Source organism: Ammospiza nelsoni, chromosome 3 (assembly GCF_027579445.1).
Source record: "Ammospiza nelsoni isolate bAmmNel1 chromosome 3, bAmmNel1.pri, whole genome shotgun sequence".
Classification (NCBI taxonomy): Eukaryota; Metazoa; Chordata; class Aves; order Passeriformes; family Passerellidae; genus Ammospiza; species Ammospiza nelsoni.
In genome coordinates this window covers 108,886,139-108,913,361 of record NC_080635.1, presented here as the reverse complement: position 1 = coordinate 108,913,361, position 27,223 = coordinate 108,886,139, and the positions used below count along the sequence as shown (strand labels likewise).

Genomic DNA, 27,223 nt, shown 5'->3' with positions numbered 1-27,223 from the left:
CAAAACAAGCTGGCTGTGCTGAAATTGAAAGACCTTCCTACTTCATGGCTGTTGTGCAATCGGTGCTCATCAAGGATGGTTAAAGGCACAAGACAAAACACACCCTGCATTTGAGGGTAAGGTGTATTAACCTTTCCACTTGGAATGCCTAATTGCTCAAATATTGCCAACATTGTTCAAACTGCCAGATATGTTAGGGAACAGGCAAAACTGGAGGGACAACTCTGTATGAGGGGTATGACAAATTTATTGGGTAAATTGTATGGGAGTGCTTAACCCTTCTCTCTGTTCTGTTTTTTGTAAGGACAGTTGCCAAGTAGAGTTGGTCATGACTAATTCATGTGAGGAAACAGCACGGAGAAGTTAAACAGCAACAACCAGTTTAATTTCACTTGTTACCAATAAGGCCTAACTTAAGTTTCAAAAGGAGATGAAAGGTAAATTTGCCATTTGCTCTCTATGTTTTAAAAGCTGCATGAGAGCTTAAAGAGTGACATGTTCTGTATTACTAATGCTACCTTTGTCCTTAGAGCAGAGGGAGGAGACAAACACAATTTAATTTCTGCATGTACTAGGACAAAAATTCTCCAGAGCATAGATTTTGTGTTTTGTTCTACCTCATTCCTAGCTTTTAAAAATCATTCTAGAGGTACATTAGTTATCCCTGAAGCAGGGCAGAGCACACATATGCCTTGGTCAGTGCCAAAACTGACCAAGATGATACTGGGACATTTTCATGAAGAAGAAGGAAACTTATCCTAAGTATCTGAGTATCAACTCTAGCAAACAACACATCAGGCATGAATATTTCACAGGTGGTACAACCAACCAGCAGCTACTTCTCTTTTGGTTTATCTTCTTATCTCCCCTGAATCACAGGGTACAATGGTGACAGTGAGTGGATGAGGCACTGTGTATTTAGACAACATTGTAGAAGATGATTTGTCAACAGGGAGACAGAAACCTTTCATAATGCTTGGAGGAAAATTCATAGCATAATCCCAGGATAATAGATTTTTAATCCTTGGTTGTTTCCTTGTATGATACAAGCTAATGAGTGTCACCCACTCCTTTGAACCTTTCTGTAACTTCCTTGAGAAGTTCCAGTTCCTTCCTTCCATTTCCTTTTGAAAGATGTTCAGTTCAAACTGAAACATTTACCAATTCCTTCATTCCTGTGGCTAGATTGTTATTTTGCTAAAACAGAATTGAGCAAAACAAGAATCTTTTCAAAGGCAGTATATGGAATTGTTATCCCTTTGAGCTAACTGTGGGAAGGCAAGCACATGGCTGAGCTTTTGTAAGATCATGTTGGAACACAATTCTCTTCATTTAAAATGCTTCTGAAGAAGCCAGTCCTAATTTAAATGTCCACTGCATGGGTTGTAGTTGAAGACCATGTGAAATGAGGCGGTGAATGGGCAGATCTGGCCTCTGCTGAGCCGGGGGAATCTCTGTGAAGAGGCTGAAAGCAAATGGCTCTTGCATACATTAGCAGCTTAGCAATTTTCTCAGCATCCGTGAAAAAGCTGGGGGTGATCACTTGCCACTAAAAGGGACATTTTGCTAGCATGGACCCAGTTATTTTCTTCCCTGGCTGCCTGTATCCAGTCAAGGAGATGTCAGTGTCCTGACAAGAGCATCAGCTCCATATCACTGGATTTTCAGCTGCAGGGAGAAGTATTAGCAAAGGAAGACATGTCAAAACAAGGAAAACCCTAAAAAAGAGCTATTTGGTAATATCAACACAGCAAAATACTGAAGGGGAGCTTTGGCAGGGTGGGAATAGGCTTCCAAGGAGACAGAAAGCATCGTGGATGTCACAGTTTGTCAGGCCATTGAAATTTCATGCCTCAGAGTAAAGTCGGAGATGAGAAACTCTGGACCTTTCAATGTGGGAGAGCTGAATCTATCAAAATAGTTTCACTTTGCATCTGCAGACTGTGAAAATGTGTTCTTCCTTTTTTTTTTTCTTTTTCTCTCTCTTAGTGTTTTATCTCACCCTTGCCCTTAGTTGTGTGGGTCCCCTCAGTAGACACCATGTTTTCCAAAGAAAGGTAGGGTTTCACTGCTTCACTTCCCCAGAAATTCTCCTTCTGGGAAGACTGAAGAAGCTGGTGGCCACCAACTTGCAGCACTGCCAGGGGTCCAGGAGCCCTAGGGATGCTCACCTAGAAGGCAAGAGGACAGGGATGGGCATAGGGAAGGGGGGAATGAGAAAGGTAACAGAGATGGAGAGGAAGTGGGGAAGGTTCCCTACCCTCCTGTGCCAGTCTGCATCATGGGTGACAGCCTTCTCCTGGCAGCAGTGCCACAGCTAGCAGAGCTGGTGGATGGATACATGGAAAGTGCCAATCCTGCTGTGTTGTGCAGCCATAGCATGGGACAGTCACAGAATGGACAAATCTTACCAGTGCATGTGCTTTCCAAAGCCTCAGAGTTTGCCCATGCAGCTGGTGAGAACAGCACCGAGGCAGCAATCTCAGGCACTCAGAGGATGAGAAAAACTGGAATTAAGGTTCAGTCAGTCCTTCATGGACATACATAATTATGTGGTGTTTACAGGATGTGTGTTACCTTTGCCCTTGGCCTTTGGAATTGAGACCCAAAGGAGGCTCTAACGCGTAAATCCCACACCTTGGAGATGGTCTCTTGAAAGAGGAGGGATAGATGGAGGGGCTGTCATGGCCAGAGATTGGAGTGCTGCCTAGGGAGAATGTTTTCCACTGGCTGTTACCCAAAGATTTGTGTATTGCATGGAGCAAGTCACTCATCTTGAATTTTCACAGGTCATGTAGTGTAGTTATCCCTGGTTTGTGCTTGGTTTGAAGGTGCTCAGGATTCCCAGCTGATCCCTGAGGTTAAGATAAGCTAAACTGAAATAACATGTGGGATAAACTGCCCTGAAATTCTGGGCGCCCAAAGAGAATTTTTGACTTTAAACTCCTGTGTCTTATTTCTTTTTCAGTCCTGCCTAGGGATACCACCTCTCTCTCCCAGGTGAAGCCTTCTGCCATCTTTCAGTGGGTCCACTGAGAGCACTCAGAAGCAAATGGCCCCATCTGGAGTGGGGCAGGAGCACAAAGGCCAGAGCCATGTAGCCAGAAAGGAAGATGGGGTGACAGGAATGGCATCCTGGCATCCCTTCCCTGTCCCATGCAGGATGACCATTTCCTGCCTTGTGCACTGAGCAAGCTACGAGTCCTGTGGGAAAACCAGTGTGTGATCCTGCAAGCAAGGGCTGCTCCTGAAGCTATGTGCGGACAAGCTTAATTAATTCTGTCTTTTTTTTTTGGTGCTTGACATTTGAACTTTGCTTGCAGTGCGGTAATGGAGGAGAGAGGTGAGTGTGTGTGAGCCAGTGAAAGTGGTGTCAGCATTTTGATTAGAACAAGGTTTCCATTCGATGCAGACACATGTCCAACCTGGTACCTGTTTGTTTCCAAGTGATGTGAAGGCCCCCTCTGTTCAGCACACGTCTGGGGGCCCAGGCTTTTAATAGCATGTAATATTAATTTCTGGCAACAGATGAGAGTTAATACATTATGTTTAAATCTGGGATGAGTTGTTGACCAGCTGTGGTCTGTGTGCAGAGATACCAAATGACTTTCTTTGGATAATGTCAGTTCCAGCCTGCAAAGCACATGTGGGTCAGAGGCAGGACTGAAGACCAGCAAAATTAACCCATTTAATCTTATGGAGCCATGTGTCTCCTGCAGAGCATTTGGTGCAGTTATCCTCTAATGATTTATGCATTTCAGAAAGTTCTGGGTGAGATGGCTCTTTTTTCAGTGCAGCATGTCAGTCAGTGCTGGTGGGAGGTTTCTGCCCTTGTGTCTGCACCAGAGAGGTAAATTAGGTAAGCAGAGGCATGAATTATTTGCATGAAGCTGAGATGGTGAATGTGTTATCTCAACAGCAGAAAAGGAAATGGTTCTCTATAGATTATTAGTTACTGAAAAAGCAAAGGCATGTCTTTTGTTGCCACCACACCACTGGTCTGACTGTTGAGTAGATATGGATCAATATCTCCCCTTCCTCTTCAACCCCTTTGCTCTTCACATTTTCACTTGGGCTGAGGTGAAGAGGTTTCACTTTAATTTATGTCATTCTTGTATTGCCAAATGGCATGCCAGCGCAACCGATCCGGGTGTGATCTGACTCTCTGTTGTGTGCTCTCACATGCAATGCCCTCGTGGGAAAATGCTGAGAGAAAATGGAAATTTAAGCTGTGCACCTAGCCACTGTGGTTTTTTGGGTTTTTAATAGTGCTTTGTTTGTGAGGTCCTTTGGGGAGAGAGAGTTTGTGTTGAGTTCAGGGTAGTCATAGCCCATAAGTGAGGATTTCTAAATATTATGATATTGCAGATAGTACTGTAAGCAACTTGTTCTCTCTATGAACAACAAACTATGTGCAGTTACAGATCAGAGGATCTCAAAACAAGGTACAAATATTAGTCCTACACCACAGCCTGAACAAGTCTTGTACCTATTCTACAAATGAGTTGGGTGCTGTATGGGAAGGTCAACTGACTTGTTCCAGACCTCACTACTAGTTAGTGGAGGTGCCAAAACCAGAGCACAGCCATCTTAGCTCCGGGGTCCTTGTTTTCATTGTTTAGCTCTGGCCTTGAAGTACTCAAGTTTTTAGATTAAAAATAAAAAGTTTGTCTTTAAACCTCCATTGTTAGATAACCTCCATTGTTAGATATTCCCCTGTGTAGATACTCATCACTGCCTTAGTGTTTAGATTGATCTAAATAATTACACTGAAAATCAGTTTTTAAAAAATGTAGTAAGAATGGCATCAACTGGTATTCCCACACTTAAACAACCCGAATCTGGGGTAAATGAGAACCCCCGTAACTGAAGTCTGTGTCTGAGTCCATCTCTTGATATATTTTTGAAGTCAGACTCACATGGGGTGAGGCATTTCCTTGCGGCTAATGAATGCAGAGGGAGATAATGGGCAAGAGACCAGTGGCAAAGAACTGAGATTTAGCATGTTCAAGTCTAACAAGGCACTTATAGTGTTTTGCAGGCGTGTGTGCTGCTTCAGGAAATGAGTTTAATGGTCAGGGAGGGCCGTTGTTTTCCAGCCTTCTCATTCTGGATGAGTAGCTAAGATTTTGAAGGAAACTGGAGAGCACTCTGCCTCCACTAAGGTTTGTCCCCTCTGCTCCTCAGCCTGCCTCTCTGTTGGGTGCTCTCTAGCAGGGTAAGGAAAATTCTGCCCTACACAGCAGAAAGGCTTGAGCCATGCTGCCCATGCTCAGCAGCTCTTGAGCCACTCACACCTGCAGCCACTGCTCCACCTCATCTGCTAGGCTGCTTTTTGAGGTCAAGCAAGACCAACAACAGTGCAGCAAACAACGTAGTCATTCCTGCCTGAATATTGTATCTGGAGGGGATTACAAACTCAAGTAGATGTGAGGGAGGAAGGAAATCTACATACAGTTGCTATGTAGGTCATAACTTCATCTTAGAAATACTTGGGTGTTTTATGAACAGTCTCACAGTGATTTGTGGCATGTGGCTCCCAAGGAGGGCAATGGGAACTGGGCTGTCCCGCTGGAGCTGTGCTGAACTCCTCCTAAACAGCTCCTCTCAGTCACAGCCCAGGTAGGGACAGCAGGACAGCCAGTACAGACATTGGTGTGTAGTCTAAAAGCTGGGTGTTTATAGCAAACACATGTAAAGACACCAATGCTCATTTGGAAATTGATGCACACTGGGCACAGGTATTACTGTTGAGACCACGAGCCTTTGGAGCAAAGCTAAAGCTGCTTTTCAAGGGCCATGGATGTACCTGCCCCGCCTTTCCATTGCTGCCATCTCTAATCATGAGCACAATTTTGGTCAGGGACTTGTGGCCAGTCTTGCTCAGGGCCAGCCCAGGGAGGAATGGGGATGGGCAAGCACATCCTGCAGCTGCCCAGTTTGTATCTGCCAGGCTGTGCCCCCAGTACTGGGACACCAGTGCAAGGGAATGGGGCTGAGGCAGGATTTTAGGACAAAGGGGATGTAGGAAAAGAGCCCCAGCCCTGGGATCCTGGCTCTGCTAGCTTGGGCCTGTCTAGGGCCTCTCAGGGTGGCACCAAGGTTGCAGCTCTTGAGGCTTATTGCCCCACCGATTGGGTTGTGAGGGTTTTGGCAGATTGGGATGCTCTGCTGAGAAAAAGTCCTTTGGTTGTCACCTCTCTCGTTTCTCTGTGCTTAAAGTGTATTTTCTCAGTTTGCTGTGTGAGGGGGCTGGGTGCACTGTGAAGCAATTTGGATTCTGCATTGATAAGGCAAGTGCAAACTGTCCCCGCAGCTCTCAAGAGCAGAATCAAACTGAAACTTACCACTCAGAGTAGAAAGCACATAACACCCACAGCTACAGACATGCACAAATTGCTGTAATATAGGTTAGAAAAGGAGCCCTGTTCTGCACTCTCTAGTCTCATTAAAAACATGCACACAACACCAAATCTTCACTGAATGACTGCAAGCACCAGCACATGATCCCTCCTAAACACCCAACTTACTTGTAACGGCTTATTAAAAAGACAAATTTTCACTTTTCATGTATTCTTGCACCCCTTAGCACCTGGTTGCAGTTTCTACAGCATTTTTTAACTTCTGTTTTTTTCATGACTGGTTGAGAGTAAAGTGAGACCTCTCTGGGACACCACCCAGTCTGGTTAACTGGGTCCCCACCTAGGGACATGGCTCCAGCGTGGCCGGAAGAAACCAAACTTCTCCCTCTTAGTAAAGCCCTTCTGCAAGGAGCTTTGAGGCTGACAAGAAGAGCAGATCTGGTCTGTAAAGATGTACAGAACCTGTTCTGTAAAAACAAAAGGTCATCACAATACACAAGGTAGACTAAGAAGGTGAAGGTGGGGAAAAAATGTTTCCTGGGGTTCACAGAGGGACAGTTCTCACACAGAAAATTTTGCCATAGGAAAGCTCAAGGGAGACTATAATATCCAAGAAATCACATTCAAAATGCTGCCTGCCACACTCCTCTTCCTGCCCAAAAGCTGACCACTGCTTTTAAGTTAGGATTTAGTGTGTAAAACTTACTGGTATCACATTGTGACAGCTGTCCTCAGCGCAGGTGAACTGGGAAAGAGGTTTTCAGCCTCTGATTTTGCTGTGTGTGGTTTCAATATTGCAGGAATTGTTTCTCTTCCCAGCACAGTGTGGCCACTTTAAGGCAGGAATGCTGTAAGGAATCTCACTTGGTCCATGGATAAGGAAATGATCAAGGACTTGCTTATTCACAATTAATGGAGAAAAAGAGCTGAAAGCCTTTATTAATCATTGCACAATAAGGAAGTCATACTGGTTTTGCTCCCTTCAATAGGGCTATTTGGTCACACCTACCTAAGTGGTTTGGCATCCCAACCATCTCTCTGCGTGCAGCTGAGGAGGAGGAGGAGGAGGAGGAGGAGGAGGAGGAAGGAAGGAAGGGCCTGGCTTCAGTACCACCAAGGTGCCTGGCTGACAGCTCACAGGGAAGAGAGAACTCTGAGTGTCCATCTCGCTTTCCTCAAGGGCCTGGCATCTCTTTTTAGAGATCTCTGCCAGAGAATTGCTGGGAAATGTTCCCCAATCTCTTAAAAATTGATGACAGCAGAGTCATGCAGTGTGTCAGAAACTCTGTCACTGAGGGCAGTTGGTACAAAGGTGGCCTTCACTGGTGTACAAATGTGTTCTTTGCCAGCTCTTCCATGTGCTTATTGGGAGAATGGGAAGGGCAGCAGACATGCTGGTTGCAGGATGGGTCTGTTTCAGCATCTCATGAAAAATTAAACACTTGTGATTTTGGGAAGTGCCACATCTTTGACAAAAGCTCTTGTTTTTCTGCTGTTCAGTTGAGACTGTGCTGAAGTTACCAGAAAGTCAACCTGTGCTCCCCACATCCCAGGCCAGGCAGCTGTCTTTTTCCTGCCAGCCTACCCCAACCCTGCACAGAGGAGGGAAACCTCCCTGTCAGTGCCAGGGCGGCTGCTTTGATGCTGTCAGTGAGTTTTTCTTTAGCCACTGTGACAGCCTGTGTTTTGCAGATACCTGCCCCATGATGGGCACATTCCTCAGCCACACCGCATCCACTCAGCTCGGCTCATGCAGTAATTAGACAAGTGTTTCCTGGCTGCCTTTAATTACAGCCACAACTATTTCCCTCACTCTAATGTAACACCTCTGAATGACAGCAAAGGTTCTGGGCCACATCCCAGACGGTCCCAGCACGTGTTGAGACGCGGTCGTGCACTGGCAGACACTGATTGGAACCCAAAGGGCTCATACCCCCTCAGTGAGTCACATTTTTCATTTTCGACCTCAAGGCCATAATTGCCCTCACTGGGAATTAGCGGTGTCTCCCAGTACCCAGCCGAGAAACACTGGGCTTTATAAACCAGCCAGAGGGGCAGCAGCATCCTCCCTAAATCCATGCTTAAGTCTATCTCAGCTGTAATTCGCCCTGTCCTGTGGTGAAGCAGCTCAGCTGGCAAGGCCACACTGCCCAACACGTTCAGCCCCTCAGCATTTTCACACTGACACAGCAAGATGGGCACCAGGCCCGCCTGCCCACAGGCTGCCAGCAGCCCTGTGCCGGGGCACACGGTCTCGCAGGGCCGCGTTTGTGGCAGCTCCCAAATTGATGAGCTTTCCCCCCAGCCCAGCTCCTTGCTAAGGCTGTTGTGGTTGTCTGACCTGGTGGTGGTGGTGTTGCCATGGCTGAATCCCGCTGTAGCGCTGCTTGGAGCCCCCAGGCCCTCAGCGGCTCCCAGGGCTTGGGGCTGCCAGGAACCAAGGCAGCAGCTGCCGCACTCGGCCTCGCGAGGCTGTGATCTATAACGTGCATTGTCTTTTTATGTAATGCGTTTTATTAAACATCTTCTAAAGCTTACAAGTGTCCCCAGGACATAACTCTCCAGCACAACATAATGCTTTGCCAAGTAATGAAGTATGATTTATGGCGGTAATGGTTATCCTATGTTTTTTTAAAAAAATTATTACAGCAATAGCTCTGTCGAATATAGGAATATAACATGCTGCATTTGGCACGTTTATGACAACAGTGCTCTGGTTTTCTTAACTCCACAGTTCGGTGTTGGCAGTATTTCAAATTCTTGAGACAGATGTTTAAATGAATTTTTTTAAGAGGACAGTGAAATACTTTTAAAACATCATATGGCACTGAGTGTCTCAATATGTGCAGGAACGTTATTTCTTTAACATTCAGGTAGGGCAGGGCAGCACATGGCCTCTCTGGTTTAGATCTCAGGGTAAATGATGGAAGTAGCAAATGTTGAATTAGGCTTTCTGGGGCATCCTGGCCTGCTGTTACTCTTGGGTTGAGGTGGGGAAGGAGGGGCGGACACTTGACCTTCCCCTGGATTTAGTGCAGTGTTCACATCTCCTTTGTGAGCACTTATACCAGATCCACATTTGTTTTGAATGCAGTTCCCACCATGCTGAGGCAGGACTAAGTGGTCTCACACTGACATTTTGAGTGTGTCATTGTGGTCCCGGTGGTTAAGGTTTCAGGCCAGAAATGACAATCATTTGGAAAAATGTAAATGAGAACCCTGGTCATGTATCTCTGAGGCAGATAGCATTCAAGCATTTCCATTGAAACACTGAAAATTCTTGGCTTTTTTTTTTCTAAAAAAAGGTACTGGCTGAAATTGAGGAAACCTCTGTAAAAAACGAAGCCAGGGTATTCAGTTCTGGCATCACTGTTTGCACCTTTCAGTGAAGGAAAATCAGAACCCACAAGGGCAGGGACAGCATTGCTGAAGACACCACTGCCCTCAGTGTACCAGCACTGGGGCCACAACCACCCAGCTGGTGCAGAGAGATTGAAGACAAGGGAAGCATCAGTAAAGCAATGAACACTTATATTTAATTTACATTTGACAATTTGCACATAAATAATGATGTAAACCAATACGTAAACATATAATAGTTTGTTGTTCTAGCAAAGTAAAAAGCCTGTTAACTTTGGTCAGAGTCTTTCTTAAGAGAGACAAAAAAAACCCCAAAAACACTGTTGATTGTTGCTACATTCACATGTAAAACGTCTAAGGGAGGGGAGAAACAGTAAAGAGAAGTAACAATTCTTAAAGCTGATGCATATAAATTCTTGTAAATTTTGTATCAAATACAAGAAAGCACTACAGGCAATAATAGGAGAAGTGTGTGTCCAGTGACAGAGTAGTGATACTTTGGTTTATCCTACAATTAAGTACTATATTTATGAACTATTGCTACATTTAAAAGATGTCAGCCTCATAATTTGCAGGAGTGGAAATGTAATGAACTGAAGTCCTTCAAAAGGTGTGTTTAGAGACTTGTATTCCAGGATTGTTTGTTTTTTTTTTTAACAGAAGGCATTAAAATGAAGTTTGCTGGAAAAAAAAGACCACCGAATCCTGAATTGTTGAGGTGGACTTCTAAAAATTTTTTTTAAAAACATAACCAGACAAAAAGGGATACATGGTGGGGAGGTGTGTAATAATGCTAATAATGTTCTTGTGAGTTGACTGTGCAACTCGTTAGTGGCAGGCACAATGAGACAAGGGCCTTGTCCCACCTGACTTCCATACTGCCTTTACTATGATTTGTGACCACATCAGACACGGGTCATATTTGGCTTCATTTCAAGTTCTTTCAGTTACATTTTCTGGCTGGCTGTTGACTGACCACCAGCCTCCTTCCCCCCCAGTGCAGACTGCCAGAAGAGCAGGGGACTGAAGGAGCCCTGGCCTGCAAACAGGGTAATTCCCACCAAATTCACTGAGATGCCACACATGGATGCATGATGATGTCATTCACATGTTTGCAAGTTCAGCTGTGCATGTGTATTTGCAAGTGATAAATGCCTTGGTTCAACCTTCTGGTTTTGAGGTCATTGGTTATTTGCAAAACTGGGATAACATTTGATTTTCACACTTAAATGAAAAATAGGTTTTATTACATGGTTTGGCTCACAACTTAAGTGGTATAAATATATATACATATATCGTATAGTGGTATAAATATATCTATAAATATACATGTATTCTTTGCTACACCTCAAACGTCACCATATCATCTTTGGGCTTAGCAAAACAAAAAGATAAAAGGATGTGCATTCTATCTTTCCCTGTGCACATTTTGGTTTCTTCTCTAAAGTAGCAAAGCATTTAGGTAAAACAGCATTGTCTGCACCACTGGACACAAGCACTGAGGTAATTGTTGTTCAACAACTTTGCAATGCCCTTTTCTTCTTTAATTAAATTAACCACAAAATGTACAAACACAAATACTGAGAAAAATATGAGTCGTACAGGAAGGAAGAAAAAAAATTATGTGCCAGGAAAGGACTTTGTTCCCCACTTCTACCCAGGCAAAGTGGGAGAGAAAAATACAAGTAAAACTGAACCCCTTCTTACTCAGGGAATATGACCATCTCTTTTTTTTTTTATCCCTGGAAGGCTCTGGCCAAAAAAACCCCCAAAATAAAACAAAAATCAGAAGAAAGAAATTTGCCTAAACCCCCCTTTTAGGCAGAATAATATTTGTGTCTTTGCTTTTAAACTGCTTTTGGAAAAAAAAGAATGTAAGTGAGATTTTATTTTTGAAAAGCCACTTTAAGCTCATGTGTTCCTTTGGTCTAAAAGTTACATGATAATGCGTGGGGCTGGAGCTGTGTTCTAAAAACCTGTGGTATTGTCCATGGCAGGTCGGTGTTTGCTGTGCCACCTCTGTTCCAGGGAGAGCTGCAGGTAGAAGAATCTTTCTCCTCCCCTCAGAAGAGGAGAAAAAGTTTCTTCCCTGCTTGCTGCTACTCTGGGTTTGCTATTTTTTTTCTCCTTTTCAATTCCCAGTGGGGTGATTTGCTCATGAAAGTACACAGCATTTTTTTTCAAACCAACTGATCTAGAATTCTGTATGTCACATGTCCAACTTTGGCAATATGAAAAACCACATTTGTTTAAAAGACATTGGTACATAAAACACATTTACTGAAACCCTAATCTTAGGTTCTTAAAACAGACGTGCAGAAAAAAAATATCTACAAAGAATGGCCCATAAAACAAAAAATAAAAACATTTAAAGTAAAAATTACAATGAATTTTTCCAGTCATTGTAAACATTTTCCTAATTATTGCTTTTAGAATGATTAATTGCATAATAAATTATGAAGTACTATCATTGAAAAAATAATTATGGATAAATGATTGTCTCTTAGTAACTGGCGAGGCAATGCAGAGTCCTTTGCCCCTTTTTATGCCCTGAGAAAACAGTAACTTTGGAGTTCCTTCTTTCAGCTGGAGAGCGTAGGGAAACTACTGTAAGCCAAGATTGCTTTGCAGCATTGAAACTATGTACAAGCAACTGCTACAGGCACCCTGACTTGCCAAGTCATAAATAAAAAAAATCACTTTGCCAAAAAGTCTTAAGGGTCCATTGGTTCAATTGTTTCTTGCTTGACCTTTACAGGTAACAGAGGTAGTGGGTGACCGTGAGGCAACTTCATAACTGACATATCTGACGACTCGTAAAGGTTGCATCCTGAGGAGATAAGCCCATTTCCCAGGTTCCTCTGCAGAGAGACTTTCAGGTTAGCTCCTTCCATTTCCCTCCTGAGCATGGTCAGTATATCCTTCTCCACGATGGATGTTAAGTCGATATTGTCCTCCACTTCTTCCAGCTTGTCAGCATTGTCACTGATGTCGAACTTCTCGATCTCCTCGTTGATTCGGTTCAGGTCCTCCATGGAGCGGCCAGAGGCCGGAGCGACGGGGCAGTTGCCCTTCAGATGGACCTGGAGGCTGCAGAAGTGAATGTAGCTCTTGTGGCAGTGGATGCATTTATGGGGGCGTTCCCGAGTGTGGAGACGCTTGTGCAGCTTCAGGTGCACAAACTGGGTGAATTTGGCTGGGCAGAGCTTGCACTGGTAAGGCTTCTCTCCAGAGTGGAGCCGCAGGTGGGTTTTGAGATTGCTGGTGCTGCTGAACCGCTTGTGACAAACCTAATGTGGGGGGTGGCAGAGAAACAGCGAAATGAGTGGGAGGCAATTTTATGGTTTAAATCACAGACACCTAGGAGGAGACGGCAGGATGAAGCAGCAGCTTTCTATATCTTCACACTTTCTCACAAAGGGAAAAAAATCCCCACCTTTTTTATTTAAATATTGCTGAATGTCATTTTGAGTGTGGCTGATGGCAAAACTGTATCAGGCAGATGTTGCTCTAGCAGGCTGCAGGCAATCGTGCTGTCTCACAGACGCTGCTGCACGAGGGCTGGGCCCGGCTGTGGTGCAAATTCTAGCCCTGAGCAGCCAAGGGTTTGTCCCTCAGCCCTCCCTGCACACTGTAGGGGGTGTGCAAAGCCCTGCCATCCCTTTGGCCTGTGAAGGAGTCACCTCTCTCTCTGTGTTACATACCTGACACTCGTGGGGTTTTTCTCCTGTATGTACCAGATAGTGCTTCTGGAGGTGAGCCAGCTGCGTGAAGCCCTTATTGCAAGTCTGGCATTTAAATGGTCTCTCTCCACTGTGTACTCGGAGGTGCACCTAGGGAGAGACAAAGCAATTAACAATTTGCAGTTTCCAGTACTACAACAAAAGTGCTTTCAGATGTTTCCTAAAGTCAGCGGAAGAGTCCCATTGCCAAAATACAATGTTATCTAGTTAATTAGGTGGCGTCAGTATTAAAGCACACAACCATGCTTTCTTGCTGGGGGATACTGTATTAAGCCCAGACACATAAACAGCCTAACAAAGCAAGGGAGGCGTGACACTGCTTTTCCTCGAAAACCTACAGGGAGAAACCCGAGCCTTCAAAGCAGGCTCCTGTCTTATTCTCCACTGCCTACCTTCAGATTGGAGAGCTGGCCAAAGGTCTTGGAGCAAACATTGCATTCGTACTTGATCTTCCCATTCTGCTTTTTCAGTGGGTATGGGAGGGTTTTGTAACCGGTCACATTCCTCTTACTTTTAATGAGATTCATGGCTTCTTCACTGCCGGTGGCAGCCAACACCACTGAGGTAGGTTTAGGTTGCATTATGTGTTCTGAAGTGGCTGCTGTACCAGCGGTGGGGGACCCACTGGTAGGGCTGCATGGCTTGTCCTTCATGCTGGCAGCAGCGCCCGTGATAGAGAAGGCACTGTTGGGTGCTGGTATGAGGAAGTCTCTTGGATGATCAGGCTGCAGCAGTCGACGGCCTCCTTCACTGGGCAATGAGCTGGGGAGTGTGGTGGGGTTGAGCATGTGGTGGGAAAGGCTACCTCCACTGAGCAGGTTGCCATAAAGAGGGTACATCCTTGGGAAGAGATTGAAATTGTTGATGCCATTGATATTGTTCAAAGCGCTCAGATTATTACAGCTCATATTGAATGGAGGTAACAGGAATTTGGGGTAATGGGGGTTATAGGACGGTAGAAAGGCAGGTGAGAGGTGGCCAGGAGGTGCATATCCAGGATAAGACCCCAATCCTTCTGAGCCATATGATCCGTTCAAGTAAGAGTATGGCTCTCTGTGCTCTTGGGAAGTAGGTGCCAGAGGTGAAACTGTGACCCCCGGACTACTGTGAGGGCTTGAACTTTTTAAACTTTGGTCTGGGCTGCTCCTCCCGGAAGGACTTGGTGTAGTAGATGCCTGGATGGGTGAGTGAGTAATGTAGCTGGGTCTGTCCATGCCATATGCTAAGGATGCTTTCAGATAGTCTTCAGGAATGTGAGGTCGGATCGGGTAGACAACTCGAGGGAAGAAACACCTCTCCGGGCTATAGTTCTTATGTAAATCATCCAAGTCTTTTTCTGGAGTAACTGGTGAAATGTTGGTCTGAAAGAAGTCTTTTCCTTTAGGAGGATTGGATTCCATTTTCAGGATTTCTTTCACACTGTGCTCCTTCTTTGGGACACTTTTCTGATAAAGCTCATCTTTATCAGCGCTGTGCTGCTTTGGATTAACGTGGGTTTGTGCTGAAATACAAAGACAAGATAACAATTATTTAGATATGTCACTGGCGTTATCTCTTTTCAAAACAGAATCTAACCCCTACAAATTTAGTGGGAAGGAAGGGCTACTCTCGCAGATGAACAATCATTCAACTTGCCACAAAACTAATGGCTGTGTGAAGAAATGCCTGCTGGTATTAAGTGTTAATAAACAGCATTGTTAATTTAAGGGATACCAAGGAGTACATAGAGATCTGGATGATGATGCATTTGCAGAGTGCCAGCCTCCACTCTGCAAAGTGATTTCAACTTTCTTCCCCCTTAAATTTGCCTAGCTTTGCTGTTGAATGTCTCTTTAAGCAGTATTTCTAATAAATGTGGTAATGAGCATTTGTTCACAATACAGGTTTAACTGAAGGACTTTGCAGAACACAAGCTCCCAGAAATGTTCCTCAGTAAAATAACAAGGCATGACAAATCGGGTTTTGCCAAACCGCAGCAGTCACTTCACCAGCCAGTTCAATTACTTACAGTACCAAAAAACCAAGGCTGGCTAGGATGAAAGCCTTCTTCAAAGAGAAGGTATTCTCCATCAGTAAACAGATCATTACTCATTAAATATACTGCTTAGGAACATCTACAACAAAGCAGACTATTTACTGCAGATTTCTGTGGCATTCAGTCTATGCAAAACTCCTCTGCTTACAGCTGTATTTTATAAAAAAAATGCTGAAGCAAAGCAAAAGAAAGCAAGACTGGTTGGCTCCAGCTTAAGTTGAAATGTGCTTTAAAAAAAAAAAAAGGGGGAAAAAGAAATATGTATTTAGAAGGAAATAGAAGCTAGCATACATTCATCTCAGGTCAGCACATACTCTATTTATTTGTATTCAAAGACCTTGCTGTCTGAACATAACACAATCTTAACAGCACACTGAAAGATGCCTTCAGTAGAAAAACAAATCTGCCTATATCTTTGTTACATAATCTTGATTACTTGTAAGATATTTTATTATAGGGGGGGAAACCATAAGAAGGTTTCATAATCATAGTTAGTTAGTGCAAGGTTTTCCATCAGGAGGTACAAGCCAACACCAGTAGGTACGTGACTCAAGAACACTGCAGTCCTTTAGAAATGTTTCTGCTCCCATGACTGACTGTTCTTACTTCACTATCTGAGATGAGAAACAGTTATTTCTGATTTTTGGAGGATCATCTGAACCAAGTGTGGAACGTGAGAACCAGCAATGACCACACTGCTTTCAACACAGATTCTTTGCTTCACTATTCACTACCCTGATGGAATCTATCATTTGGCAACATTACCCTATAAGGCAAAGAAAGCCATTTATTAAACATATCCAAGAAAACAGCTGCTTGCAAAACATGCTCCTACTTACAGCAACACACTTTACAGTAGCATCCTTTTTGAAATGGCATTAGATTAGTAACAAGCAAATTTAGTTTGAGACTTTTGAATAGTTTGGATATTTTCAAGCTCCAATGAAATGCAATTGAACACATTTAAGTTCAATTAAAATATGTATGATAAAACTTAAAAGTGTTATACAGCAAGCATATGTACACATAAGCACACAGACAGCTTCCCAATTACTTCTCTTAGTGTCCAAAGTTTAATGCAGAGCTGTATCAAAAATAAAATAATAACATATTGTGTTTTCTGGCTTTAAAAATCATCTACTTTCTTTGGTAATTTTGTCTGTACTCGTGGACTGATAACTCATTTTCTAAATGTCAGCCAGATTTTGGGGCATAGCACAGAGGTCCTACTAGGTTCAAGAAGCTCCACAATGGCACTGTGAGTAATATTATCTGTATCTTCTTATCAGCTGCCTTTCACCACAGCAGTGTTTCAGAGCAAACATTCCTGGTGACACTATCAGCATCGGGAAGTATCAAGACCAGGCAGTATTGAAAACTGGACGGGGTGGGGGAGGCAGGACTTGTGAAGCCTTGCAGCAGGAAAAATAAATAAATACCACCTTATCAGGCCCATATCAGTTTCTCAGTGGGGTCTGTCAAGCAGGAAGTTCAAATTGACACTTTTCTCTTTTAAAGAAAAAAACTCAGGGGGAGGGGAAGAGGAAGGAGAAATGCTGGTGGTGCTGGAAAAGTGATAGAGAAACTGGGGCCTCTTCAGCTGGAGAAAGAGTTCCCACTGTCACAAGGTTAAACATGAGGGTGGGGATGTACGTGCCTTATGTGCAGGAGCAAGCCCAGGAGTGACAGAAAGGAAGCTCATGCAGAGATCGTAAGTTTCTTTGTGCAACAATCCCATGCTCTCTCTTGATAATAGCTCTTTTCTTCCCTTCTGAATTTTCCCAGTAAAGCTGTCCCTCCTACTAATTTCCATGTGTAGACAGAAGTTATGATATTTAAAGAAATTTTTTCAAGTCTAACTGTGATAGCTGTCTTTAGTTTGCAAGCTATCTTTGGTCCATAAATCCCCTCTTGGCTTTTTCCCTTATTCCTTGAGCACAAGGGACACTTGGGAACACCAGAGAGATCAAAACATAAACAAGTGTGTCAGCACTGTGTAAAATAAGAGAAGGTAATGTCCAGGGCCAAGGAGAGGTTCTTAAGTTTTATACTGAAGGTGGATTTAAACCAGGGCTGAAACTGATTGAGAGGTTTACAACCCTTCTTGCTGCTCTTAAAGGAGCCACACTTCAAAGTTAAAGAGATATTTCTTATAAATGGAATTTTTTTTGAACTTGTGATCTTTGATTTAAGTTTTTATCAATCAGAATGTCTCCCATTCACTCTTGAAATGCATTTCTCCCTCCCACCCCCATACACACACACACATATATATACATATACAGTAAATATAGGCACATACTCCTCCAAGATCTGTCTAGTTTCTGTGGTCAGAGGGACACACAGAAAAGAGATTCACAACAAAACAAAAATGGTGCAGCTGCATTTTTAAGTTACTGATCTGAGGGCGGGGGGGGGGCGGTGTGTGGAAGAAATAAAAAAACCCCAGACTTGCCTCTTGAGGATCCTGACACTTCTAACTGAGGTCAACAGATTATTTGCTCAGATCTGACATTAGTAAGTGTGTGCAAGAGGAAAAGGGACAAAACTCCTGTTACTTTTAAGTATTGATAAAACTTGGGTGAAGGAGCTGCCTGAAGTCACCCCAGTGTGGGTGTTCCAGCTACAGACTGCTGCAGAGCTATAGACTTTGCTCTCGGTTCCTGTGCTCTGAGCTGTACCCTGAGAAACATTTCATAAAAACAATGATCTGCTCTTTTCTAAAAACTTGAAAAACGGTTGTAGGCAGACAGTAATTGCAAGAGTAATTTCAGGAGTGAGATGGTACTGAACACTTCGAGTGGTAGAGCTTAATTATGTCGATTCACATTTTCGATCTAAATTAAGCACCTCTTTTGCTAGTAGAAAGAGAACCTCGAAGTTGTGAAGCGAGCAAAACAAAGAGTGTTTCCACTCAAAATGAGAACAGAGACCAACATTCAGAAGTACAAAATTTGATCATCTGTTTTCTAAATGTGTCCATGGCAGTGTGACATGCCTTTGAAAACCTTTTGCTCAGAGAAGGTCTTTCTGGGAGCCTTCAAATAATTCTCAATATTAAGACAACTTCAGTCCTCAAATTCTGATTTTGTGAGGACAACTTCTCATATCATTTAAAAATCATTTTCCTGAGCCCTTTTGAACATTCCAGGAGGCATTTTTTTAAGCAAGTGCAGATGTTTCCTCTCAACCCAAACAGAAAAGCTTCAAAACCAGAAAGTGAAACTGCCCATAAACAAAAGGGAAAGCGAGCGACAGAGCTGAGCTAACGGCCAGCATGTCAGGGCCAGCAGGAAGAAGAGAAGAATAAATCGCATTTAAGAAAAAAGCATTACAAAGTTGATCTTCATAGAACCGGAAACACTTTAAATAATGTCTTGTTAAACCTGTTAACGAAACAAAAAGATTGCCAAATATTTTGTAAATATGCAAATTATCTTCCCCCAGCCTGAACTTTTTTTCTAAAGCTTGACCAAAAGATGTCACCTGCCTCTACTTGACTGAGGAGACAAACATGACATGAGCAGCAGGAAGTTGCATCATATGATTGCAATATATGAACATTATTATCAAATAGTCATGCCCTGAGTCAATGCAATTGTTTGGATTTTGTTGGGTTTTTGTTGTTTGGTTTTGGTTTGGTTTTTTTTTTAACTGTTACCCTCTCCACCCCTTCATCCTAAAATAATCCTCCCATGTTGAGGTAAGAATGAAATTCTAAACCATTTGGAACCGCCAAAGCAAATTTCCTCAGTGTTTGCTAACTAAAATATCACAGACTAAAAGACAATCTGAAGGAGCAGTTGAATGAGGTTAGGCACATTTAACAAATTACTGAAAATTTATTTTTAGCAGAATACAGAAATCTTGTGCCACCATACTTAAAACTATTTACTGGACAATGGCACCATCTGAAGGTGACATCTTCAATCCTGACAGAAAACATTAGAGACCTCAAAACAGGCAGGACGGGAATGCCATTTGAGTTTCCAGCACTGGGATAATGTGGAGTCTTGCCTCTACCACTATTGTGCAACTCCTAGCAGGCACTTCAACATCCATTTGAAGTTACGTAGCTGCACTGGGAGCTAATCATGGCCGTGGAGGTAGGTGTGTGCTCCAGTGTCTGAAGGACTGGGTCAAAGGCCCCAGTTCAGGAAAACACAGAGGACAGGGTTAAACCCACAACTAAGTACATGCCTAATTGCTGTCTTGCATCTGGATGCTTTCCTTCTGCGGCACAAATGAGCTAATGCTGGGGAAGTTACCTTTAATTTGAAAGTTTGCTGTTACACAGGCAAGTAGATGTTACATGTGGGTGTGTAAATACATTTATGCTCTAAAGTGGTAGTTCTCTCATTTTTGAGGCCACTAATTACAGGAAATAAAGCCAGAGAAATTCCCTGATACATTTTTTCCCTGGAGGCCCATCCTGCTCTGGTGCTTAAAGAGGAGCTAAGGTGCTGAACTCTAAGGCTGTGATCCCCAAACCCTTGAGGCACTTAAAGCAGCTGTCTATATTTTAAGCTGGCAAGACTGGAAGGTCTCTGTAGGTGTGTATCCCAGGTGGCCTCTCCTGTGCTGGGCAGCCAGCCAAGGTAAGACTCTTCCAAAGCCTCCCACAGGCACCAGTGTGCACTGCACACCCAAGACACAGCTAAGGGAGAGATCTGGGTGCAACACACCATGGCCACTGGCTGCCTCCTGCCCATACCAGCGTGTATCCATGGGAGGAAACCCTGACTTCAGCTTTGCCTCTTGGGACCCAGACCCCAACTTTTCCTCCCTCCTCCTCAGAGGGTGCCAAAACCAGCCACAGGCTGGGAGAGGTGGTGATGCACCCCTGCTCTCCTGAGGGAGGCCATACCACTTTAAACACCAAATTATTAGCAATCCATTTGGCTGGAGAGGACTTTCCTGACTTCCTAGCAGGTTGGGGGGGAGGAGGGGGTCCCCTCAAGCAAGGCTGTGTTCAGATGTCTTGCTAGGCCAAAGCCCCACATCTGTAGCAGGTACAGGGTGCCAGAGAACTGGGGACAACTCCTGCACTTCACTCACGGATGAATGCAGTGCCAGGGTGCCTTGGCCAGCCTTTGTGACAGAGAGAGGCTGGAGAGGCACCACGATGCTCTCTAATTTTAGATTTAACTAATGGCCTGGGAGAAAGGAGCAGAAGAAAGCTCAACAGTGCTGGCATTCACAGTAAATTCATCTGGTTCCAGTACTAATGCTGGAAAAACCCAGCTTGCACCATTGCTACAGGGACTTTGGCAAATAAAGATCTTTGGGAGACTTTTGGATTTTTCTTCCACACTTTTCAAAAGGCTAACTTTAGAAAACCTCAATCCTTATGGTACCTGTAGGGTTTTTGGCCCATCTGCAGGCTTTAGACCTGATTGTGTTCCTCACAAGAATGAGGGGAGAAGAAAAAAATAGTGAAAAGTTTTTCTCATTTTCTGAACTACTATGTTCTTTAGGTGGAAGGAGCTAACATAAAATTTCTATATGGTTTAAATGTAATTATCTCAAAAAAGAGAAGAATATCTATTTCAAACTCAGCAGCTGGAAATACTGCAAATATTAAGGCTGAACTACTGTGGCTCAGGTTTCCATTTCTTTAAATCCTGATACTGAGCCTACTACTTTTACTGAAATCAGTTATTCTGCCATGTCCAGTCACTCCTAGTTTTGACCTGATTAGGAGTAACCAGACACAGTAGGAAACACATTACAAATACATTAACTGCTACTTCTGCAAGGAAGCCCAAGGTGCCAGCAGATGCAGGAAACTGAACCCATGTTTGTGTATCCTCCTAGCTAGTGACCAAATGTGCCTGACCAGATTTTAGCAAACTCCTCATCCACCAGAGCCCTACATGCTGCTGTCTCATCTCACCTGCAGGTCCCACTGAAAAATTAACAGCTCATTATATCAGGAAATAAAACTGCACACAGAGTGGTGAAATGACATATGTGCAAAGATGACAGAATCAGTGAGACAGTTTCTGAATAGAGAATATAGCTGCATAACACATTCCCTCCCTCTCTTCTCTCTGTCATTAGGAGACAAGTTTTCTTCTATTAATTTGCAGTGAAAGACAAAAAGCTAGTGAAAGAGTGACACCCACAGAGTATAGATGTACTTTTGATTAATCTGAATGTGTGATACAAGTTTTATAATATGGGATGACAGTTCTAATGATCCCCAAGTAACACTGCTATTTTATAACCCATTCCTTGTTGCCAAATAACTGTAAATAGTTCTTTTTATTAAGCAAAAAACCCCAAAACTGCTTGCAGTTTTTCCTTCAAGTTCCAATGTAATCACTGGCAGAAGGACAAAAGAATACTCTGTTTTAAGAGCAGCAACAGGGGAAGTAGCCTAAGAGTCCACTGAGAAGTCAGCAAGAATCTTTTCTTCTCTAGAAGGGGCTCTGGGTGAGGTGTCAGGCAATGATTAAACGAGAAGTAAAGCACCAAGGCTGGAAATAATCAGAAACCACAGAGGAACACAAACTCCTGGAAACACCTCTTCCCTCTGCTACCAGTGCTATTATTTTTGAACAGAAAATGAAAGCTGCAATAAAAAGTCAAGAAATAGGGACAAAGTACACTGAGCTTAAAACACAAGTAACCAGATGAGAAGACCACAGGAGGTTTGCTCCCACAAGATAAGTAAGGGCAGATGCAAGGCTCAAAGTGCATGATGCAGTAAACACGTATTTTGTCAGACACCTAGACAGAGTCATGGCACGTTGCCACTTCCTGGTACAGTGAGGGCAGCCCTTTGGGAGCATGAGTGGACAGCCTTTAGTGTATGCTACCAAAGCAGACTTTTGCTCAACACACCGTGAGATCTGAAATTGCACAGTCTGAGACTGAGCCAACAGCGATGGTTAGGAAGACATAGGTCAGGTTGTCTGTCCAGAATTTCACCAGATAAGACTCAGATTGTAAACAAACAACTACTCAGATTTTATAATCTCTTTCCATTTGAACAAGCACAGGGAACTCATTCTCTTGTGTTGGGTTTTTTAATTCCCCTTTTCCACTCCAAGCTACCTCCTGTGACACAACAGATGATGAAGCTGAGTAATTATACAACTTATTATTAGATGGTATAGGCAGAAGAGACATTACTAGCATTCCTTATTTATACTGTAATCCACTTACTGAGGTTCATCATTGTCAGCTCTCTGGAGGGGGGATAGTGCAGCCTCTCTGCAAAGTCTCGGCAATACCACACAAGCAGCTCTTGGTTGGCAGGGATGGGCTTGATGGTGTAGAAGTAGATGTTCATTCCATTCTGACAAGCAGCCAAGTTCTGCTCCTGAACAGAGTAGCCAGGGTTTACATAACGCATCCAGTTGCTCTTGTCCTCGTTAAATCCATCAATGAAGTGGTGAAGTTCACCACTTGAATAGATCTGGAACAGAGAGGAAGTGCTTATGAATATATATAGGTATATATAGGCACAATATGCAACATGTAGGCACAGAGTCCAGAGAGGAAAAGTGATAAGCTCCCCTTTTTTTTTTTAAGATGAAGTAAGAGTTCAAGCTGTGTTCATGCCTTTCCAACAATGACATCCTCTGAGTTAAGAAGGTATTTAAAGGAAAGTCCACAGTCACCTTTTCCATTTAATCTTAGCTAGCTTTGGAAAACAAGACCCAAAATCTGAAATGCAGAGTACTCTCTCTGTGTGAACATTCTACCTTAGAGCCCTTTTCCTGGTGCTCTGATCAACAAGTGGGTGATGCTGATGAGGGCAGGTCTGAGTGCATGCTTGCATTAATGCTTTGAGTCACCTGTGTATAAGACTGACTGACTGGGCTATGTCAGAGTTCTTCTCTCCTCTTTCTATGGCCTCTGTACTTGCAGTTTCCTACCACCTCCACCCAAAGGTTTAAACTAGGCAAACATTCTCCACCCCCCAGAGTCCTAAAGCAACACTTGCTCATAGTTGAACTGTAACCCTTTTGTAGGAAGGCTAGGCGAGGCAAAGATGAAATTCACCTGCCATAACTGAAGGAAGACCTGACAAGGGATTAGCCCATGAGATGTCACTTTTCCTACCAAGGGACATGCTCTGACTTGTCCACAGAGGGGCAAGAAAACATGAATCTGAAAACTGTTCAGTGGTTTCAGGGGAAAGAAGTTCCCATCACTGACAAAAGCTACTGTTTCTTGAAATAATAAGATAATTATTTAAAAAAAGAAAAAAATTCCAGAGAAATCCAGGAAACACACTTGTAAAAACACACACTGCTTACTCTTAAGGGGAGCTAGCTCCATGCTGGATGAAATGGGGCTCCTGGTTTTCTGAAAACAGATGACCAGGCAAAAGCCAGACCTTGAAGTGGGAGCAGCTCACACCTCGCTGAGGAGGAAATGCCTTTCCAAAGGGGAGACAGAGCTTATCTCGGGGAGAAAACCCTCCGCGGGGCGTTCCTGCCCCTGTGCCCCCAGCGCTGTCTCCGCACCTCTCGGGCCGGCCGGGACCCTCCCGCGCCCCCGGAGCCCGGCGGGCAGAGAGGGGAGGCGGCCTGGCCCTTTAACGCGGGCCGTAAACACCAGAATCACTTTCTTTAAGAGTAACTTCCTGTAAACTGAGAAGGGGGAAATACATGTGGCCTCATCAAAGCAGCTTGCGAGAGATTTTGCGGTGTGTTTGTTATGAGAAAATGGAAGGGAGCCGGGCTAGATGTGCTGCATCAAGAGGAGCCTCCGCGTTTCTCCGCTCACCCCGGCTCGCAAACTTCCAGGAACGCGGGGCTCCGGCGCTTGACGCCTGCCACCACTTCCCAAACCAGCCCTCCGCCGCTCCCACGTCAGGGCCACAGCCCCGGCTCCCCGGCAGAGGCACCCCCAGCTCCCACCTATTCTGAGGAAGGCGCGCCCAGATGTGCTGAGTCACGGCGCGCTTCCCAGAAGTGACGCGGGCCCGGCCGGCCCCGCTCCCCTGGCGCGGGCAGCGGCCCCGGGCGCCCAGCAGATGTGCCCGCCGCTGCCAGCGAGCCCAGGATGCCTCTAATAACATGTGGGAAGTTATCTCCCACAATTTCCTTTGCATATGCAAGGCTGTGTCAGACCCCTAGGAAGGAATTAATTTTCAGTGCAACAGTTTGCCTTGAACGAATCAAGAGGTTATAACAGGGAATTTAATGATGCCTAGATGGCTCCTAGGATATTATTTCTGAGGATCCCTCCACATTAAAGCTTAAAATCACATCATAAGAATGATGTCATCTTTCTCACTGCAATGTAGGAATGAAGTCCTGCAAGATGGCTATCAGCCCCTCTTCCCTGTGTCAGTCTCCTGGTCTCTTCCTACACTGGACACAAGCTCCCAAAAAATTCAACAAAAAGAAACATTTTGTGGCCTTGTTAATGAGAAAACAGTTGCCCGCTCTGTAAAAACACTCATGCAAATAACTGCCTGTGCAATGCTGTATTACATCGTACAAGAATGATCTGAGAAAACCAAAATGATTCAATTAGGTAGGTGGGGAATGCTGGTGCATGCCCTGGGTTTCACCTGGATATGAGGTTGGGATATTACTAAGGCAGGCACCTGAGCACATAGGCTTGGACACAGTCCCAAATCCACGGATTTAGACACAACCTACATGGCTAGAAGGCAGCAAAACAAATCCATGGAATGAGATGGGGCTGAAGGAATGTTCTCTAACAATTAATAATGTGTCTGTAAGGAAAATGAGGATTATGTCAACTGATAAACTGGAGGCATATTCCACAGCACACACTGCCCATGCCAAAACACATTGGCTGCTGCTTTCTTCCAGCTTATACTATGGAGTACAAATTAGGCACCACCTCTGGTGTTTGTCTCTTTTCCCTTTGCATGAGCTGCTTTTTTAACAATTCTGAGGAGGCCTAGTAAGATTTATGAATTGAATGATACATGCTGAAGACTACTACGACTGTGTTATAGCAGCTCTATACAAGAAGCAGGAAGAAATGTCAGAAAATGTATCATAATTCCAGAGTGAAAGTTTATGCAGTACTTTGACAGCTTCTTCATGGTGGGAAAAATCAAGGATGTGATACTTGCGTAAATCAGAATGACTTTCCACTGTGAAGAAATGCAAAATAACCTGCCCTTAGAGCAAGCAGGAGAACTATTTCTTTACAGAATCAGCACGGATACATTTTGGAAGAACAAGCCAGGAAGGGCTGTGCATCTGCAGTGCTCTCTCCACCCACACAGTCCCTACATCCAAGACAGCCAGGCTTCTAACTCAGCTTAATTCACCCACTGGCCCTGTTTGTGCCTGGCCACATACAGAGGCTGTCCCCTGCATCACACAGCAGGAAGTGACCCAGCTTCTCAGCCATACTCATTTAGTGATCTGCTCACTGCAACAACGTGCTGCTGTTTTTTCCTACTTACCCGCCAAAAGTATTTTCTGTTTGCATTCTTGGGAACTGTATCACTGGTATAGATCTCTCCCACCAGGGGTCCAAAGCGTGTTCCTTTTGGGATGTACTCTTTGCTTATCACTCCAGTGACCTGCAAGAAGAGCAGCACAGGATCAGTCCATTGCCAGTAGAAAATGAGAAGTCTCCCTCTTCTCCCCTGTCCCCCAAGTGTAACAAGATAAAGCAAACAATGCAGCAAATTTTTTGTGACAGGTCAGCAAACCAGAAATTAATAAATGAACAATCGTGTTGGTTACAATATTAACAGTTTTGTTAGGTACTAGCATTTTCCTAAGACATATGGAAGCTAATGATGAAAACCACCTTAAAAATGTGCTTTTTGGAAATACATTTACAAGAAGAAACAGTAAGCAAAATGTAGAGAGACTGTCAAATATCTTCAGAAGTTATTTTTCCCTATCAAAGGCAACACCTAAAAGTCTAGTTCCAGCAAACAAAAATATGCAATATCTATCAATCACTTCACTGCTACAGAGCTTGCTTTTCTAATAAGTTAGGAACTGGAATGACTGCTCTTCCAGATCAAAATGAAACCACCCTCCACCCCCCTCCATTCTCTGGTCTATACCCGCCCAGATAGCTAAAAGGAGAACACAAAAAAAAAAAAGACAACCTTCAGTTCTCTTACGAGCATACAGTGGCATACAAAACAAAACAGAATCTGAAATGGCTCTGGGACATATACTCACAGGTCACTTTCTTGTACAAAAAGGAATCATCAGTTCCAGTAACATATATTAAGTGGGTTTGGTCAAAAAAGGTGTAAGGATTTTGAAGAAAATGCTCCACTATGCTAGGTCTAAGAAATGTACTCTGGTTGTTCAGCTTCCTTCTTGACAGTAATTATACCAAAAAAAGTCACTGACCACAAATCAGGAAGCAATTAATCATTATTCAGAAGAACGTGCCTTGGAGTAACCCTTTGCAAAACACTGCTGAGTTATTGGTTTTGTCTCCCTGTTTCTCACCAATCTTCTTAAATTTAATGTATCTAAACAATGTTAGAAAACCAACAATTTTGTAAACCAAAAACCCCAAGCCTCTGCAAGATTGATCTTGCTGCTCAGATAATAGAAAAAAAAGAAGGTAAAAAGCCCATTAATTTGGTACTAAACCCAAATGTATTAAAAATGCTCATAGCAAAATGTATTAAACATCTTTCCACTTGTCTTGCCACACACCTTGCCACTTGTCTTTTTGCTCACCAGGATTTCAGAACAAGACAGGAACACCAGAAGAGTTGAAGAAGACTGAGAACT

At 43.7% G+C, this 27,223-nt stretch overlaps 1 protein-coding gene across 4 annotated transcripts in view; it reads right to left on the bottom strand.

Moving 5' to 3' along the window:
• Positions 1 to 9,876: 9,876 nt before the first annotated feature.
• Positions 9,877 to 27,223, bottom strand: part of PRDM1 (PR/SET domain 1) — a 99,873-nt gene continuing 82,526 nt past the window's right edge. For all 4 annotated transcript variants that reach the window (XM_059469181.1, XM_059469183.1, XM_059469180.1 and 1 more), the window contains 5 exons: positions 25,915 to 26,034; positions 22,674 to 22,926; positions 13,858 to 14,966; positions 13,427 to 13,555; positions 9,877 to 13,012 (listed from right to left, as the gene is read on the bottom strand). In XM_059469181.1, coding sequence (XP_059325164.1) covers positions 12,437 to 13,012; positions 13,427 to 13,555; positions 13,858 to 14,966; positions 22,674 to 22,926; positions 25,915 to 26,034 — 2,187 coding nt within the window. In that variant the 3' untranslated portion in view covers positions 9,877 to 12,436. The remainder of the gene's footprint in view (positions 13,013 to 13,426; positions 13,556 to 13,857; positions 14,967 to 22,673; positions 22,927 to 25,914; positions 26,035 to 27,223) is intronic.